We start from the raw sequence: 15,506 nt of genomic DNA, 5'->3' as shown, positions 1-15,506 counted from the left end.
TAAAAAAAAAAAAAAGCCTGCTAAGGAAGAGCTGCTTTAGTCCATGTTGTTTTGATGGAAGTGTAGTGAACTTAGAAACAGGGAGCCAGAAATGAAATTATTTTGGCAGTGGTTAGTATGACAGTGGAAATGAATTATCTCCTCTCTGTTTAGTTCTTTATTAGCAACTGCATCAATCTATTCCGTCAGTGCTCTAAAGCACTGGTACTTATTATTAAATCCCTTGGTTACAGTTTCCTGCCTGTAATGAGGAAAAGTCTTAAAATATCAAGTGACATCTGATTTTTCTAAATAGACTCTAGTAATGATTGTTTTCTGCAGAAATGATTGATGTGCACTTAATGATTTTTCTTTGTATGTCACAGTATTGATTGATTTAATGAACTAAGGTTTGTTGTTTTTTTTTTTTATTTTGGTATTGCAGCAGCCAAAGGATTATCTGATATGGATTCCTCAATACTTTTGCAGCACAATGGAGGCATTCCAGCCAATAAAAAATTATCTGCAACGTTGCCAGAGCTAGAATATAGAGAAAAAGGGAAAGAAAAGGACAAGGATGCCAAGAAACACAACCTTGGAATCAATAACAATATTTTGCAACCTGTAGACTCTAAAATACAAGAAATTGAATATATGGAAAACCATATCAATAGTAAAAGATTAAATAATGATCTTGTAGGAAGTACAGAAAACCTCTTAAAAGAGGACTCATGCACTGCCTCATCCAAAAATTACAAAAACGTCAGCGGAGTTGTGAACTCCTCACCTCGCAGTCACAGTGCAACTAACGGGAGCATCCCTTCCTCATCTACTAAAAATGAGAAAAAACAGAAATGTGCTAGCAAGAGCCCAAGCACACATAAGGACTTAATGGAAAATTGTATTCCTAATAACCAGCTAAGTAAACCAGATGCACTGGTAAGGTAAGTTTGATCTGAGCATTGTGTAACAGCCTGTCTTATCTTCCCTTCATTCCAGTACATCAGATCTCTCTTTTTTTTCATAGCAAAATGTAACTTATGATCCCATAAAGACGACAGAGTTGTCTAGTAATGGAGTAAGATACAGCTGGGCCTTTTGGGTTCTGTTGCTGATTTTTGCCTCTGATTTTTGCAGCCTTGAGCAAATTTCTTCCTTTCTACCTCAGTGTAGGATACTTACCTACCTCACAGGGGTGTTGTGAGGCATAATAAATACCTTTGACAATAATCTGATAGAAGGCATGAGAGAAATGTGGAGAATCATTATTACAGGGCTCAGTGGATGTGTTCTTGACAGGTCTTCCATGGGGTGACCTTAACATCTCCAGGGAATTCAGTGGGGTTTGGTGCCTGAACAGGTGTTTTGTCTGAATTTTTTGTGTTGTATTTTTTTTCCTCCTTGAAATGCTTGGCGGCTGTTTTAATCTTCAGTTGACAAGTATAGATGCAAAGTATCAGCTACTGCATAACTCCCGAAAGTGATATGTTCAGATTCCTGCTTGCATACCTGCTGCCTTATTGATTTAAGTACAGGTCACAAGGATTTAATTTAGCTGCCTTGTAAACTACAAAGATTGAAAAAGTCGCATCTTTACACATCTGAAGTTTAAATAAAGACGTATTTATGAAATGCAGCTAAGTAGTTACAGCATATAAGTATTGAGACATACGATGTTGTCCTGTCACCAAAATGAGTACTTGTAAAAAAGATAGCGTGTAACTCTTCACAGTGGGAACAGGGATACGTCTAGAACAAAACTGTTGCACAACTATGCGCTTTCCTCCAGTCCTGGCTTATGTCTGTCATTTTCCTTTCCTCATGTGCTGAATGCTCTTTGGCCAACACATCCTCGTTGGCTAGCGTAATTGGCAGATCAGGTTTGCTTTCCCTGCAGGTACCTTTTGATAATTGGACTTTTGACTCTGGCCTGTCTCTGTGGATTTGTGCTATGTGAATACAATTACTTCAATGAAAACATTATTTTCTCCTCTGATCATCACTGTGCCACTGATTGGCATCCGCCTGCCAATTAAATATCCAGGCTAATTGATACCTAATGTCTGTAGGGAACTTGTATGAAGCAAATAAGAAACCAGCTAATCAATCTAATCTGCGAATCAAATTCAGCCAAGATTAATGGGATGCAGATGGCTGTGTCTTCAGCAAAGCTGCATCTAAATAAACGTGTATGCGACTGCTGTATTTGTACGTTGCCAGCTTCAGATGGGCATCTCTATACTCTACGTGGTTTCTTTGCTCCCTGAAGAAGAGACCAGGTCAGTTCAGCTTTGCTGCAGTTTAAAACGTGGCTCATAAGTCCTGAGAAAAGAGAAGGGAAACGCTGTATACAGTGACCTGTCAGACTGAGAATTTTGTCCCATGTAGCTGTGACAAGGAATGAAATCTAAACCTCATATGTTCAAAGTTCTAAATTACACATGGAAATTTTTATGTGCTGTGATGTGGGCTTAGATCAGGTGGTCATTGTAATCGTCCAGTGCAGGTTTTCTAAGGCAGAAGTGAGCATACAATAAACTAGACTGTGCCCTTCCAGAAGTCTAGCTCCTCTAATTCACTGGGCAGGGACAGAGTACACAATTAGCGTAGTCTGAAGGTGCCTTTGTGTAACGCGCCCTTACTCTGCCCTGAAAGTGAATTAAGCTACTGTAGTCTTTTTTTGGGGGTGTTTTTATGTGATGCGTGGGTGTGATGTGGCTGTTGTGCTACAAATTCATGTAGCTGCTTATTGTGCACTGATTTCCCCACACAGGCAAGTCAAGAGCACTTAAAACACCAACTTCCCGTGTGTCGCTGCTCTGTTTCTTACAAACGTAGATGACTGAAATCATTCATGAAATCTTGTATCAGCTCAGATCGAGTATTTATGCTTCTACTGGTGTAGGAGTTACACTTACCTGACAAATTGGATAGGATGGAATGCACTTAAACTTAAAAATTCATGTTTATTTTTTTTTAAACTTGTCAGTTATCATGCCCCTGGAGTGTAAGGCATTTGTTCATCGTTTTCACTTCCAGTAGTATTACTCATTCCTGTTATTAAACTTTCAGTCTGAATCAACGCTGTACCCTGAAAAGGGCTATGTGAAGCCCTGCATTTGTGTCCGACTTTCAGATCAGATCTGCTCAGCTTCCAAATAAAGATGCTTTTTATAACTTCTTGTCCAGCAGACTCACAGCAGGCTGTCAAAACCAAGCTGCTTTCCTTTTGTGTTCTCAAATGATTTCCCGGAGCTGACTAACCAGTATTAAACGTAAAGTATGCCTTACGACTGCTAGGGACTCAGGGTTAGCAGGGGTTATTCGAGACAGTGAAGTTTGGGGTTTTTTGAGAACAAGACAATCTTGCATGCTTGTTAATTTTTTCTCTTAAATACCTGATGTGACATATCTGAAAGGGTACTGTTAATTTAATTTTATATTTTATATGTACAATATTACACTTACTTGAAACAGCTTTTATTTTTGTTTGTCTGGTAAATGGTTAGTGCATGTGTGTTTAGTTTTCTGGAGAGGGAGTTATTGATCCCCTGAATTTTACTGAATATAATGTTACTGTCATCTTGATAGCTAGAGCAGAGGGATTGGAGAGGCTCTGTCCCTGCTGATCAGCCTTGAAAGTAATCTCTGCCTTAGGTTTGTTTTGTTCCTACAACTGAAATGAATGTCTGCTTCTGATGGATGCTGAAATCTGCTGTTTGTTTGTCAAGCACTTAATTGAATCTCTGATCTGAGCTGCTTATTTCCCAACACTGGGGTAATTGGGCCAATGGAGGGATGAACTTGGTAGCCCTTTACACTTAGTATCATTTGTCAGTAGGTACAGAGCGAGTTCACAACTTGGTATTGCTTCACTGTCACTTCTGAGGTGCAGCAGGTTTTGCTCACGTTTTGGGGGCCCAATGTCCGGAACAAGTCCAAGCTGTAATTGCTGCAGAACTTTTTTTTTGGTATTGCATATTCCATAGTAGTAATCATGTCCTGCCCCATGTATTTACACCCTTAAAAAAAAATAATAGAAGAAACAACACAAAAACCTGGCAGCGCATCTTGGCGAAACTCTTTGTATCCGTAGAGGTCTTGCGTTTGGCACGTGAGGTGTTGAAACAAGCTGTCTTATGTGCTAATTATTCTCAGAGATAACAATGACATCTTCTGGTAATTGGACTAAGAAAAATATTTGTGAAGCAAGGGCTGGTCTACAACATCTTATTTTGCTTTCCTAAAATTTGATGTTACCTGCAGAGACGGACTTGAAGGCTTTAATGTAAACTTCTGTCCTTTTGATGCTAATTATTGGACATCATCTGCGGCACCGTTGATGCCCTAAGAGTAATTGCTGCCTCTTCCTTATCCCCCCTGCCTGAAACGGCATCAGTGCACCAGAAGGCTTTCTGCTGTCACCTGCAGCGGGGGAGATGGTCAGTGTTTCATGAAATATAATGTGAGTAAAGGAAAGCATAGAATAGAAAAGCAACAGAATTGGGAATGTAAATTAGAAATCTGGGAGATGATCCTTTTAGCAGACCGTTTCCAGGCCACTGTCAACATAGTGCTTGGACTGCTCAGAAACAGAATAACCTTTTGAAATGCCAGCTACTTCGATCAATTCTGTGTAGGAATAAAATAAGTAACTCGGCTTTCTCTCTGAGGATTACTGTCTTTTTGGTAATGAAAAATGTTCTGAGGAACTGCTAGTAACAGCATATTAGTTACAGCAGGAGAGCCTCAATGCTGCGGGATCACATTGGCTGCTTCAAAGAAGTACGTTCACTGCGGGGGATGCTTATGCCAACAGATTGGGCTGGAACAGAACAAAGGAAAAAATGGGTCTCTTAGAAAAAGCATCTGAGTGCCTTCTGGGTCTTTTAAAACTTTAATTTTTATACAAATTGTGTTTAATTTGTGTGCAATTGCCAGGTGATTATGGAATTGCATTAACCGAGTAAACTAAGCAACAAGGATATGTTATTCACCAGTCCTCAATACTTAGGAGGATTAAGCTGAATTGAGTTGTTTTTAAGTTGATCCATCAATCTTCCCTGAAGCATTTGGAAAAATACAGTCTTGGAGGTGATTATTGATTCTTTTCGTCGGTGAGATCAGGAATGATACAAGGCAGTGTTGAGAAAAGAAAATGGGTATATCTGCATTTATGGTGATGACAAACCAGAAGAAATTGGCCTTTAGTTGTATAAAGAGCACGATGTAATAATCTGCAACTAAACCCTTATTTTAAAAATAGTCGTGTGTTAAAATGACTTGTAGTTTTTGCAGCAATAGAGAAAAGTATCTTCTAGAACTCAAGTTTTCTCCACCCCCGCTTTGTAAATAACTTTTCCAATAAGCCTGGAAATAAGAGACTTAAGCAGAAAATGAAATGGAAGAAAGAATAATAATAAAAAAGTGCCTGTCTTATTGGGTCATTTATCATTGTAAAAGTAGTGCAGACTATTTCAGAGGGGAGGAGGGAAAACTCCACACACTAGTCTCTGCTTGTGGCAGCAAAGCTTTCTTTTATGACTTTGTATTGGTTTACCTTGATGATGTGCTTTTGTTTTAGAAAGGGGCAACAAAGTGTGTGTTTAATCTCCTTATATTCCTGTGAAAATGACGGATGACCTCTCTGTCTATATACAAAGAAGAGCTTTAACTTGCTGTTCTGCAGGAGGAAATTTTTGGAATGAAAATGTTTGGCCTTTATAAGATAGATAAGAACATGGTTACACACCGGAGAAAGCAAGGAGTACATGTGGTTTCAAGGGGAAACTAACTTCATGTCTTTTTTTTATTTGTTTGTTTGAAATGAAGCTGTATCTCTAGCTAATTGTGGCAGGTCTGGGAGAGAAGCCATATAGGAAACATTTGGTCCATGCATTATGATGGATTATTAGCTTCCTAACTAATTTTAGATCGTAAAGAGCATTTATTTGCTCTATAAATTACAGAAAGTGTCTGCTCTGGTATTTAAAGCTATAGCAAAAACTACAGCATAATGAAAAGGAGTAATTAAAATCTGGTAAAATCTTACTTTAAAACTTATATCTAAAGAAGTCCATTGACAGGTAAATTTCCAGTGGTTTTGTCTGCCATTGACTTGAAAGAGATTAGCTTCTTCTGTATTAATTCTCTTCTGCCCCTTTGGGATTGCATTGCAGTAGTTGATCACTCACTGTATGTAGATTGATCATGCTTAACGTATGTTATTCTGTCTTTCGACTGTTTAAGTTAGGTCATCTGTACTGATAGGAGCGATTGTTTCACAACAGCATAAAAACTCTTAACTGCATGGTGGCCTGAAAAATTCAGATGTACAGAAGTACTGGAATCCTTTGATTAGAGTAAGTCGAACCGGTTAAGTTGTCGCTCTTTCAGTCCTGAGCCTACTGTGAGCTCATCTGTGGTGGCTAGTAAATCAGAGTCTTTTGTGTTTTAATGGACACACAAGGTATATAGTTCCCACTTTACACCTGCTAGCAGTTTCTAAGAAACAGAAACTCCTCTCTCCAGCATTTAGTGAATGAAGGGTTGCAGGCGAACAGCGCCAGCGGCTCGTAGGCAGTAATACTCTATTGGTATGTGGTCTCTCTGGATGTGTCTTAGAGGTGTGGGTACTGGTTTTTCATTAACAACTTGAAGCACCCAGAGTTTAATAAATTCTTGTTGAGTTTAATCCTGACTATATGTGATTTACAGTGAAAGTCATAATGATGGCAGGTTGGTCTCATTTTTCTGTAGACGTTACTCCAGGTGGCCCTGTGGTCCTTCAGAGTAAAAAGATGAATATTTGATGCTTGGGTCATGCTTGAAAAGTTAAGGTGGAAAGGACATCCGGGAGGCTTTGGCTCTGTGTTCAGGCAGGATTTGAGCGATGTATCATGAGTGCAACGCTTCCTGATCCTGCTTCTCACAAATTTTAACGTACGCCATCCTGGTTGGACACTTTTACCTACGCTGAGTAAAATGGCAGGCTGTGGCTTGCAGCCTCGTACATTTCCTCCAGGTTTGGACAGTAGGCGTTCTGCCTGGTCATGTTTGTGTGCACTCTACAGATAGCACAGTCTGGACCAGCCCCATGAGCACTGCAGGTACAGAGCCCTCATTGAAACCAGCAGGAATGCCATGAACCAGATGGCTTAAGAAGTTTGAACTAGTGTCAATACTCTGTTGCCAAATATACAAATTCAGCTTGTCCTGTGTCAGCACGTCTGATTTATTCGGGCTTTACCTGATCAATGCTTCTTTTCCTGGAATACTAAATACTCAAAATAAATCCTGGCATATCTTATTTGAGCAAGTTTGACATGGTCTTAGTTACAGGGAAAAGGCTATTTACAGCTGTCTCTTATTTTCACAGTTGTTATGTTACTGTGGAGTTGTATGCTGAACTTATTTACGATACTTCTCAATGTAAAGTGTGTGTGATTTATGTACATTCCTTCATTGTCCTACCAACCATTTTTTGCACCTATTTATGGAAACCTCTATTAAAACCAATCAGCTGTTGGCAGGCAGCAGTCTGTGAATGCTTCCTACAGCGTCTTGCTCTCTTCAGTTAAGAAGTTTGCTCTTTCTAAACCAGTTACTGCTTGTTGGAAGGCTAAATTGAACTGTTGTATCATTGCCCGACAACTGTCCAGCTCTATCACTTAACATACTGAACATGGTGAAAGTATATACCTAATAACATCTGCTGATGGGCTTTCCATTTTTGGTTTGCATGCAGTGGTTGCATGGTTGAAGGAATATTTGGTTAGGTGTGCAAATTCTTTTCCTCCTGCAACAGAGTATAAGGTGTTGAAGTGACTTGTGGTCTTCAGTATGAAATGTTTATTTGCTTTGTACTATTACTATTTCCCTACTAAGTGTAAGTTGGGGTTTTTTTTCTTTTTAAAGGTATATTTGACCACAATATGTACTATATTAAAAGGAATTCATCTTACCAGTAGGTAGTTCAAGTATAACTAGAAAGACAGCTTAGTAGAGCTGTAGAAAGTGGGATCTGGGCATTTGAGTTATATGAGCGATATTATGGACCCTGCTCTTTTAGAGGCTGTTCCTTGCTGTTAATTTACCCAGTAGACCTCTTAAGAGTAGTTTTACCCTGTTACAGATGTACTTTTATGAATTTCCATAAGTTTGATGAGTCCACCTTTAACCTCTTGATTCATTCACACAGGGTGTTGTTATGCCTCATACCATTACACCTCACTAGCATTTTCGGGTGAGATTTTCCCGCACTGAAGCCCAAAAGAGCTAAATGTTTTCATTATGAGGACAAGAAGCTATAACCGTCCATCTGCGCTAGCGAATGTCGATAAGGGCAGGTCATTTTGGCTTTTGTGACTATTTTCCCCAAGTCTTAATGTTTGACTACTGCTAATTCTGTATGGAACTTCAGGAAATAAGAACATCTTTATCTTCTTTATTAACATTGGAAAACTTTAAAATCAATAACTGACAGCAAATGAGGATTATGTGTGAATGACTGAGAGGCATATTTGCTTTAAATAAGTATGTAACACAGTGCTCATAAAAATGGTTGATTATTCACCTGTGATGTGTTTTTATTCTAAGAATCAATAAGCTTATTTCTAAAACTTGGGGAAAAAAATGAAAGTGAGCTGGGGGCCTCTCTTCAGAGATTTGTGTTTTATTTAACCAATTCTGTTGAAAATATTTTCATTAATAAGCTTGCACGAGCCTTCAAGAACTTTCTAAAGCTACAGTTAAGTGCATGGCAGATGGTCTCTGTTCAGGAGCAATTTAAACTGCATTTACTGACTCCTGAACTGTGGATGCCTCAACACATACTCTTTATTCAATCTACATATCATGTATTCAAGGAAAAAAAACCACACAAAAACAACAACAACAACAAAAAAAAAAAACCACCACAACCCTCACATGTTTAGGTGAGAATTCAGCAGTACGCTCCATAGCTCAGCTATAACTAACAAATGAAACTCATAATTTGTTGAGAACAGTAAAATTTGTTCGTATGTTTACAGCTTCTCAGACTTACCCATTTCACTTCTGCTTGAAGAGGAAACATATAATTCCATAGGATCGTAGGATCTGGTTTACAACTCTGCAGCGCATGGAGGAAAATACAGTTCCCGTGGGAGGTTATGAAGTCTGTCTATAGCTGTACATACAACTACATATATATAGTTACATAAAACATTATTATTATTTAGCAAGGATAGGCAGAATTTCTGAGAGTTATTACTTTTAAGAATCAAGGGTTTGGGGGGGTGGCAGATGGTGTGATGTTTACTCTGCTTATTTTTATGTAATGTGCTCGAACCTTTGGGCGACTGAGAAATAGTTGCAATTGTCTTTTGAAATTCTCTTTCTTAGGTTGGAACAAGATATTAAAAAGTTAAAGGCTGACCTGCAAGCAAGCAGGCAGATCGAACAGGAGCTACGTAGTCAGATCAGTTCTCTGACTAACACAGAGCGGGGAGTTCGATCCGAAAACGGGCAGCTCCGGCAAGAAAATGAACTGCTTCAGAACAAGTATGTGTTTCTGTGTAGCTGTGTAAATTAGTTGCTGATGACTAGTCTGGTAAAGGGGAAGTATTATGGTAAGACTCCACAAAATTTGAGGCACTTTTCTGCAAATATGAGCAAGATTCATTTGGGACCATTGGCAGCAATTTATTTTTAGTAGGTAAAATCCTCTATTAAATCATCCCATACCTGTTACCTTCCAGATTACACAATGCTGTACAAATGAAACAAAAAGACAAACAAATGATCAGCCAGCTGGAGAAGAAATTAAAGGCAGAGCAGGAAGCACGAGCCTTTGTAGAAAAACAATTAATGGAAGAAAAGAAAAGAAAGAAGTTGGAAGAAGCAACTGCTGCACGTGCTGTTGCATTTGCTGCTGCTACAAGGTACTTTGTTCTACCCTAGAAGCAAGCTCAGCTCCGGAAAATTACTGAAATGTAGTTGATGCTACTGAAATGTGTTTTGGGGGGATTTGGGGAGGCTTTTTTCACTCTTCTGTACATAAAGGTGTAGTCTATATTTGATTTAAAAAGGAAAAAAAAAAAGCTTTATTTGTGTTAAGAGGTTTATTTGTGTTGAGGCAGCGGGAGGACTGGGAGACCTCCTTCCGTGGAGCTGAGTCTCAGTACTCACATACGTTACATTTACATGGTGTAAAGGATGAATATACTCAAAATTATCTGCTGCACCTTGATTGTGCTAACAGGGAGGTGTTGTACCCTCCGTGGGTCAGTCTGCTTTAAATCAAGGAACATCCTCTTTCATGTGGGGACTGTGAATCAAGGATTTGTGCAGTGACATTGACCAAAATAGTGTCTTGATCTCACATCTTCAAAGTATTCTGCTCTAGCCAATGGCTGCCAGTGCTCAGCAGAGTGGTGTTTCAGTAGTAACACAGGTGGGAAGTTTTTCAAGATGAAAGAATGGCACCAGCGTGGATGACTTTAATCTGCAGTGCTCCAAATGTCTAAAAAGAATGATTTCTGATTTTCTGTTCTCTGTATTTTATAATTACTCCAAATTTCCTAATACCTTAGGCATAATGTTGGGTAACTCTTTGCAGCTTTTTGCGTTGTTGCCTTAAGGGAAATTCTTGTGCTGAAAAGAACAAAGTTGGCTTCCTCTTTTTATCCTTCAATATTTATATTAATTTTCATGTTATAAACAGTTCAGGATTGACAGCCGCCTCCTTATTTCACCACCTTCTATTTTAATGCTTTTTTCTGCAGAGGAGAATGTACTGAAACTTTACGAAATCGTATCCGAGAGCTGGAGACAGAGTGCAAGAAGCTAACAATTGACATAAAGCTAAAAGAAGATCAGATACGAGAACTAGAAATGAAAGTTCAGGTAATGAGAAAGGACCAGGGCTTAGATCAGCATCCCAATGACTGCTTTCAGCCCTCTGAAATTGGTGGATCTACGTAAGAGGCAATCAACACCTTCAAGAATTATGCTCTTCAGATGTCTGTGTTGCATGTCTTCCATCAGGCTTTGTAAGAACGTGGGTATGAGAAAGGTTAATAGTCTCAGCTCCACACCACTTAGCTGTTTAAATTACTAGAATTTTTCTTCCCTGAACCAATGGTCTGCGTAGACGGAGAATATAATCCCCTCAACAACACTTTTTGTCTAATGCAAGGAGCTTGTTGCCAGTCTGTATCGTTACAAATTTCACAGCTAGCAAGTAAGATTGCGTGTTCAATGCAGTCTTCATCACTGGCCAGACGGGGTTTTTGAGAATTATTGGGGTGTTTTGTGGTGTGTTTTTTTTTTTTTTTTGCAGACACATTGTCTGGCATGTTAGAGTTTGAGCTGAAATGTGTGAGTTGAAGTGGACTTTATTCCTTTAAAATCTCTTTCCTAAAGAGGTACTCGGACTGTCAACCGACAATTTGCATGAATATGTGTTTTTAATGCCTTGTGGCTTTTTAGACACTCTTCAAAACCCACCTGGTGTTATTGTGAACTTGCTTCCAAATAACATATGCAGCCTTGTTGTTCCTGGTTTTACCAAACCCTTGAAAACAAGTGTGGTTTATCCATGGAGAACATGAGCATGGCTTTCAGATAATTAAAACCAGTAGTAATCAAGCTTTTTTAATATTATTGCCATCTTCAAACTGTTGGAGAAGCTTTTTGTTACAGGCATTAATATTTCCCCCTTTGTATTATTGTTTCTTCACCGAAAAGTATAGAACTTGTTGTTGTTGTTGTTGTATAGTATTTCTTTTTTTCTTAGTGAAACTGTTCACGCATACTTCCCAGCCACGAGGTGCCTGTCTCTATGTGCAGAATACTTACTCCCTCCTTTTCACTTTCCTAAATTTTGGGTTTGCAGCACACTTAGGTTCAATGTGGGAAGTATTGTGAGGTAAAGAAATCCCTCTCACCAGCCAACTGAAATAGCTTAAAATGCTTATTTAGTATCACTGTAAAGTGTCTAGCAGGAGATCGGTCCCCATTCTAGCCATTTTGCTTGTGGGAGGTGTGTTCGTATTCCACAGCTTGGCTAAGAGCGCTGCGCGGCTGCTTAGCTGGCACTTGGAAGTGCTGAGGAGGATTTCTGGGTGGAGGGTCTCGATACGGATGATAGAGGGCTGAGAGGCAGAGTAAATGGTACTTGTTCACCACACTGTAATTATGTATTATACAATATGGCTTTAATCACTTGTATGATGGTCATGTATAATTACTGGAGGTAATATTACAGTGTCCTTAATTAACCATCATTTTAATTTTACAGTATTAATACCAGGCCCAGTGGTGTGCTATGGGGAAGAGAAAGACTTCTCGGTGTATCTCATGTGTAAAGTCGATGAGAATAACATTTGTCCTAATTACTCCTACAGGAACTGCGGAAGTACAAGGAAAATGAGAAGGATACGGAGGTGTTAATGTCAGCACTTTCAGCCATGCAGGATAAAACACAGCACTTAGAGAACAGCCTGAGTGCAGAGACAAGAATCAAGCTGGATCTGTTCTCTGCATTAGGAGATGCAAAACGGCAGCTTGAGATTGCCCAAGGTAACATGGGATAGTTTAATTCAACGTGTAGCACCGACTGAAATAGTGAAAGTATGACAGAAGGAATATCCTACGTTTTTAGTTAGGGGTGGGCTCCAGTCCCCACGCCGCATTTCGGCTTCCAGTGGGCTTTTGTCTTTGGCAGCTCTGTGAATGTGAGCCTAAGCAATCCAGTTGATCAGCTGACCTAATTTTTCCAGGCAATTAAACTGAAGACAATAAACGTCAAGATGGGTGTTTAAGTTAATTTATGATGATTTTCTATAGTTTTTATAAACCATTACCTTAAAGCTGGAGAACCAATTTTAAAGAGCGAGAAGATAAAATAATAGTTGCCATCTATTAAGCTCCTCCTCTTGAATCCTAATAATATCTTGATACTCCTGAAGTAAATACAACCTAAATGTGGGGGGGAGGAAAATAAGCCAACCTGTTTTAAGCTTCACGCTGGTGAGGTAAGCATGGACACTTCGTGTCCGTGTTGGGCTGGTGTTGCAGCCACCAGAGGGAGCATGAAGCCAGTGTAAAACCCTGCCCAGGCTGTCCTTTGTTCAGCGGTGCAAAGCATGAAGCAAAATCAAATAACCTTTTTATTCAATACTTGTTCAATTTTCTTGCAGAAGTTTGCTTGGTTACAGGAGAACTTGATTAGAGTGAGGATTTTTTTCTTTCAGTTCATTGGTGTTTACGTAGTTTCATAAATTGCTGTAGGGATGTTGTGAGTATGCGCAAAGTGGGTTTAGAAAAACAGTGAGAATAGGACAGTTTGGAAAATAAAGAATACATTTAATGCACAAACACTCACGCTCCTTTGAGGTGCTTGTAAAATGTGAACAGAAAAGTGCAGAAAAAGGTTGAACCGTAGAAGTAATCTTATTGGTGTGGTGCAGCTATGAATCCAACCAATGCAGACTGTAGTGGAAGTGCTACGTCTAGTTGCGTTACGTGGTAACAAGAGGTAATTAAACATAGTTCCTCAATGCAAACCAGGAGTTACGCGAGTTGTGCTTTTACTGATGTCGTGTTAGAGCGCCGAATGTCTTCTGGGAGTTTTGTTTCAAGAGCTCTTACCATTGAACAGTTGGTGGAGGGTGAAACCATGCTGCTGGTTCTAAGTGATGTTATTTGCTGTTTTCAGGGCAAATCATTCAAAAAGATCAGGAAATCAAGGACCTAAAACAGAAGATTGCAGAAGTTATGGCAGTAATGCCCAGCATAACATACACTGCAGCCACCAGCACTCTGAGTCCTGTTTCCCCACATTACTCTTCCAAATTTGTGGAGACCAGCCCTTCTGGACTTGATCCCAATGCCTCTGTTTATCAGCCCTTGAAGAAATGAATGCCAATTTTCTTTTTGCCCAGTAATTTTGTCATGCTGAAGGCATCACACAGGAGTGTCTCTTGCAGTCAAGATGAAATTGTATTGTGTGAGACTGTATTTGTTGTCATTTAAAACAGGATAAAAGAACATCTGGATTGACTAGAACTGCCCATCAGTTTTTCTTGTAAATTTTTAGAAAACCTCACAGAACTTTGCAATTTATTTTCCTTGGCCAATGCATTAAAAACAATTCTTGGTTTTCAAGTAGCCAATTTTGCCTTTTTATGTACTCTTGCATGGTTTCCTCTTGAAAAAGACAGGGCTTTGCTTGATTTTGAACCCTTTCAGGTTTTTTTTTTGTAAGTCGAATTTGCAGATTCATTCAGAAATAGTGAGGAAAAACCTTTAGTTTTTACAATGAAAGGGTTAAATAATCTAACAAAGCTTTGATTTATAGATGTATTAAATACAAATATGTGATGTTGCAGAAGATAATTTGATTACCCCCCAAAGGACCAAACAAATTTCAGGGGCGTTGTTTAAGGGAGAGAATAAGACTCTAGATGATGATGATGATGTGACAGTGGTTGTTGTGTGAAATATTTATATTCCCATTGGTGTTTTTAGTCATTGAGAATTGCTAACAGTCTTGTTCGCAGTGCCTTGGAAAAAGACATTTCAAGAGGAAACTTGATAGTTTAAACTATTTTTTCCCCCTTCACTGTCATCTAGCTTATATATCAAGCTCATTACAGAGTCTACTGCAAATTGTACATGGTAATTTGGATGTTCATTATAAACCAAGGTTACATCTTCTGTTTATTTTGATATAAACTCAGCAGTGTTCTGTAACTTGCCTTGATTATACTGCATCGTGGAAGGCACAATATTAATACAGGAAGCGTTATTGTGAAGGCGGAACTGTGCAATGTACTGTATACAAGAGACTGTAAAGCTGGCTAATAAAAGCTGCAGTTCTGGGTTTTTTTTATTTTATTCAGCTGTGATTTACACTTTATATATCACCTTGTGTTCGACAGTTTAAATGGAGCTGAATATTTTTCAGCTGTTGTGCCAAGGAGTTTTTAAGGAGTTTTAAAGGAAACTCATAAATTGCACAAAGGTTTAAGTTAAAATGTATGTTGTACATTGATAGAAAGTGTTTGCACTGGCAACTTCTGAAGTGTTTCAGATTTTTTGAGGGTGGGGACTGGAGGGGTGGGAAGCAAAACTGTATCAGAAACTAGCAGAATTACAAACCCAACATTTTTGATTTTGCAAACATGCAGTGGGCTCTGAAGGACAAAGTTCTTTTTTTTAAAAGAAAAGAATTTTTAAAAAGCTTCATGTAAATTGGCATGTATGCCTCATTAAAAAAAAAATTAAGTAGGACACGCAAGTCAATAGAAGTATTAAAATGTCATCATTTTAATCACAGATATTCTTTTGGGATAAAACAACTAGCTTTAGCCAGGTGTGCATGTTGCTGTCATTTGCATTTTTGAATCATCTTGTGTAATTGTCACCATAAAAGTGTTACTCAGAAATGTCATAGGTTTTTCATCTTTGTGCAAAACATGAAATATTGTCACTGACTTTTTGTGTTGAGGTTCCCCCATTTTGCTGCCTACTTTGGCACA

At 38.8% G+C, this 15,506-nt stretch overlaps 1 protein-coding gene across 2 annotated transcripts in view; it reads left to right on the top strand.

Moving 5' to 3' along the window:
- Window positions 1-14,862, top strand: part of MACO1 (macoilin 1) — a 30,802-nt gene extending 15,940 nt beyond the window's left edge. The window contains exons 6-11 of one of the 2 annotated variants that reach the window (XM_075114494.1): window positions 425-923; window positions 9,364-9,522; window positions 9,720-9,902; window positions 10,746-10,866; window positions 12,369-12,543; window positions 13,682-14,862. In XM_075114494.1, the coding sequence (XP_074970595.1) occupies window positions 425-923; window positions 9,364-9,522; window positions 9,720-9,902; window positions 10,746-10,866; window positions 12,369-12,543; window positions 13,682-13,884 (1,340 nt within the window). In that variant the 3' untranslated portion in view covers window positions 13,885-14,862. The remainder of the gene's footprint in view (window positions 1-424; window positions 924-9,363; window positions 9,523-9,719; window positions 9,903-10,745; window positions 10,867-12,368; window positions 12,544-13,681) is intronic. The other variant, XM_075114495.1, reaches the window with a different exon arrangement.
- Window positions 14,863-15,506: the final 644 nt, after the last annotated feature.

Source organism: Phalacrocorax aristotelis, chromosome 20 (assembly GCF_949628215.1).
Source record: "Phalacrocorax aristotelis chromosome 20, bGulAri2.1, whole genome shotgun sequence".
Classification (NCBI taxonomy): Eukaryota; Metazoa; Chordata; class Aves; order Suliformes; family Phalacrocoracidae; genus Phalacrocorax; species Phalacrocorax aristotelis.
Note: the sequence above shows the minus strand (reverse complement) of the source record. Positions and strands in the feature narration are given on the sequence as shown.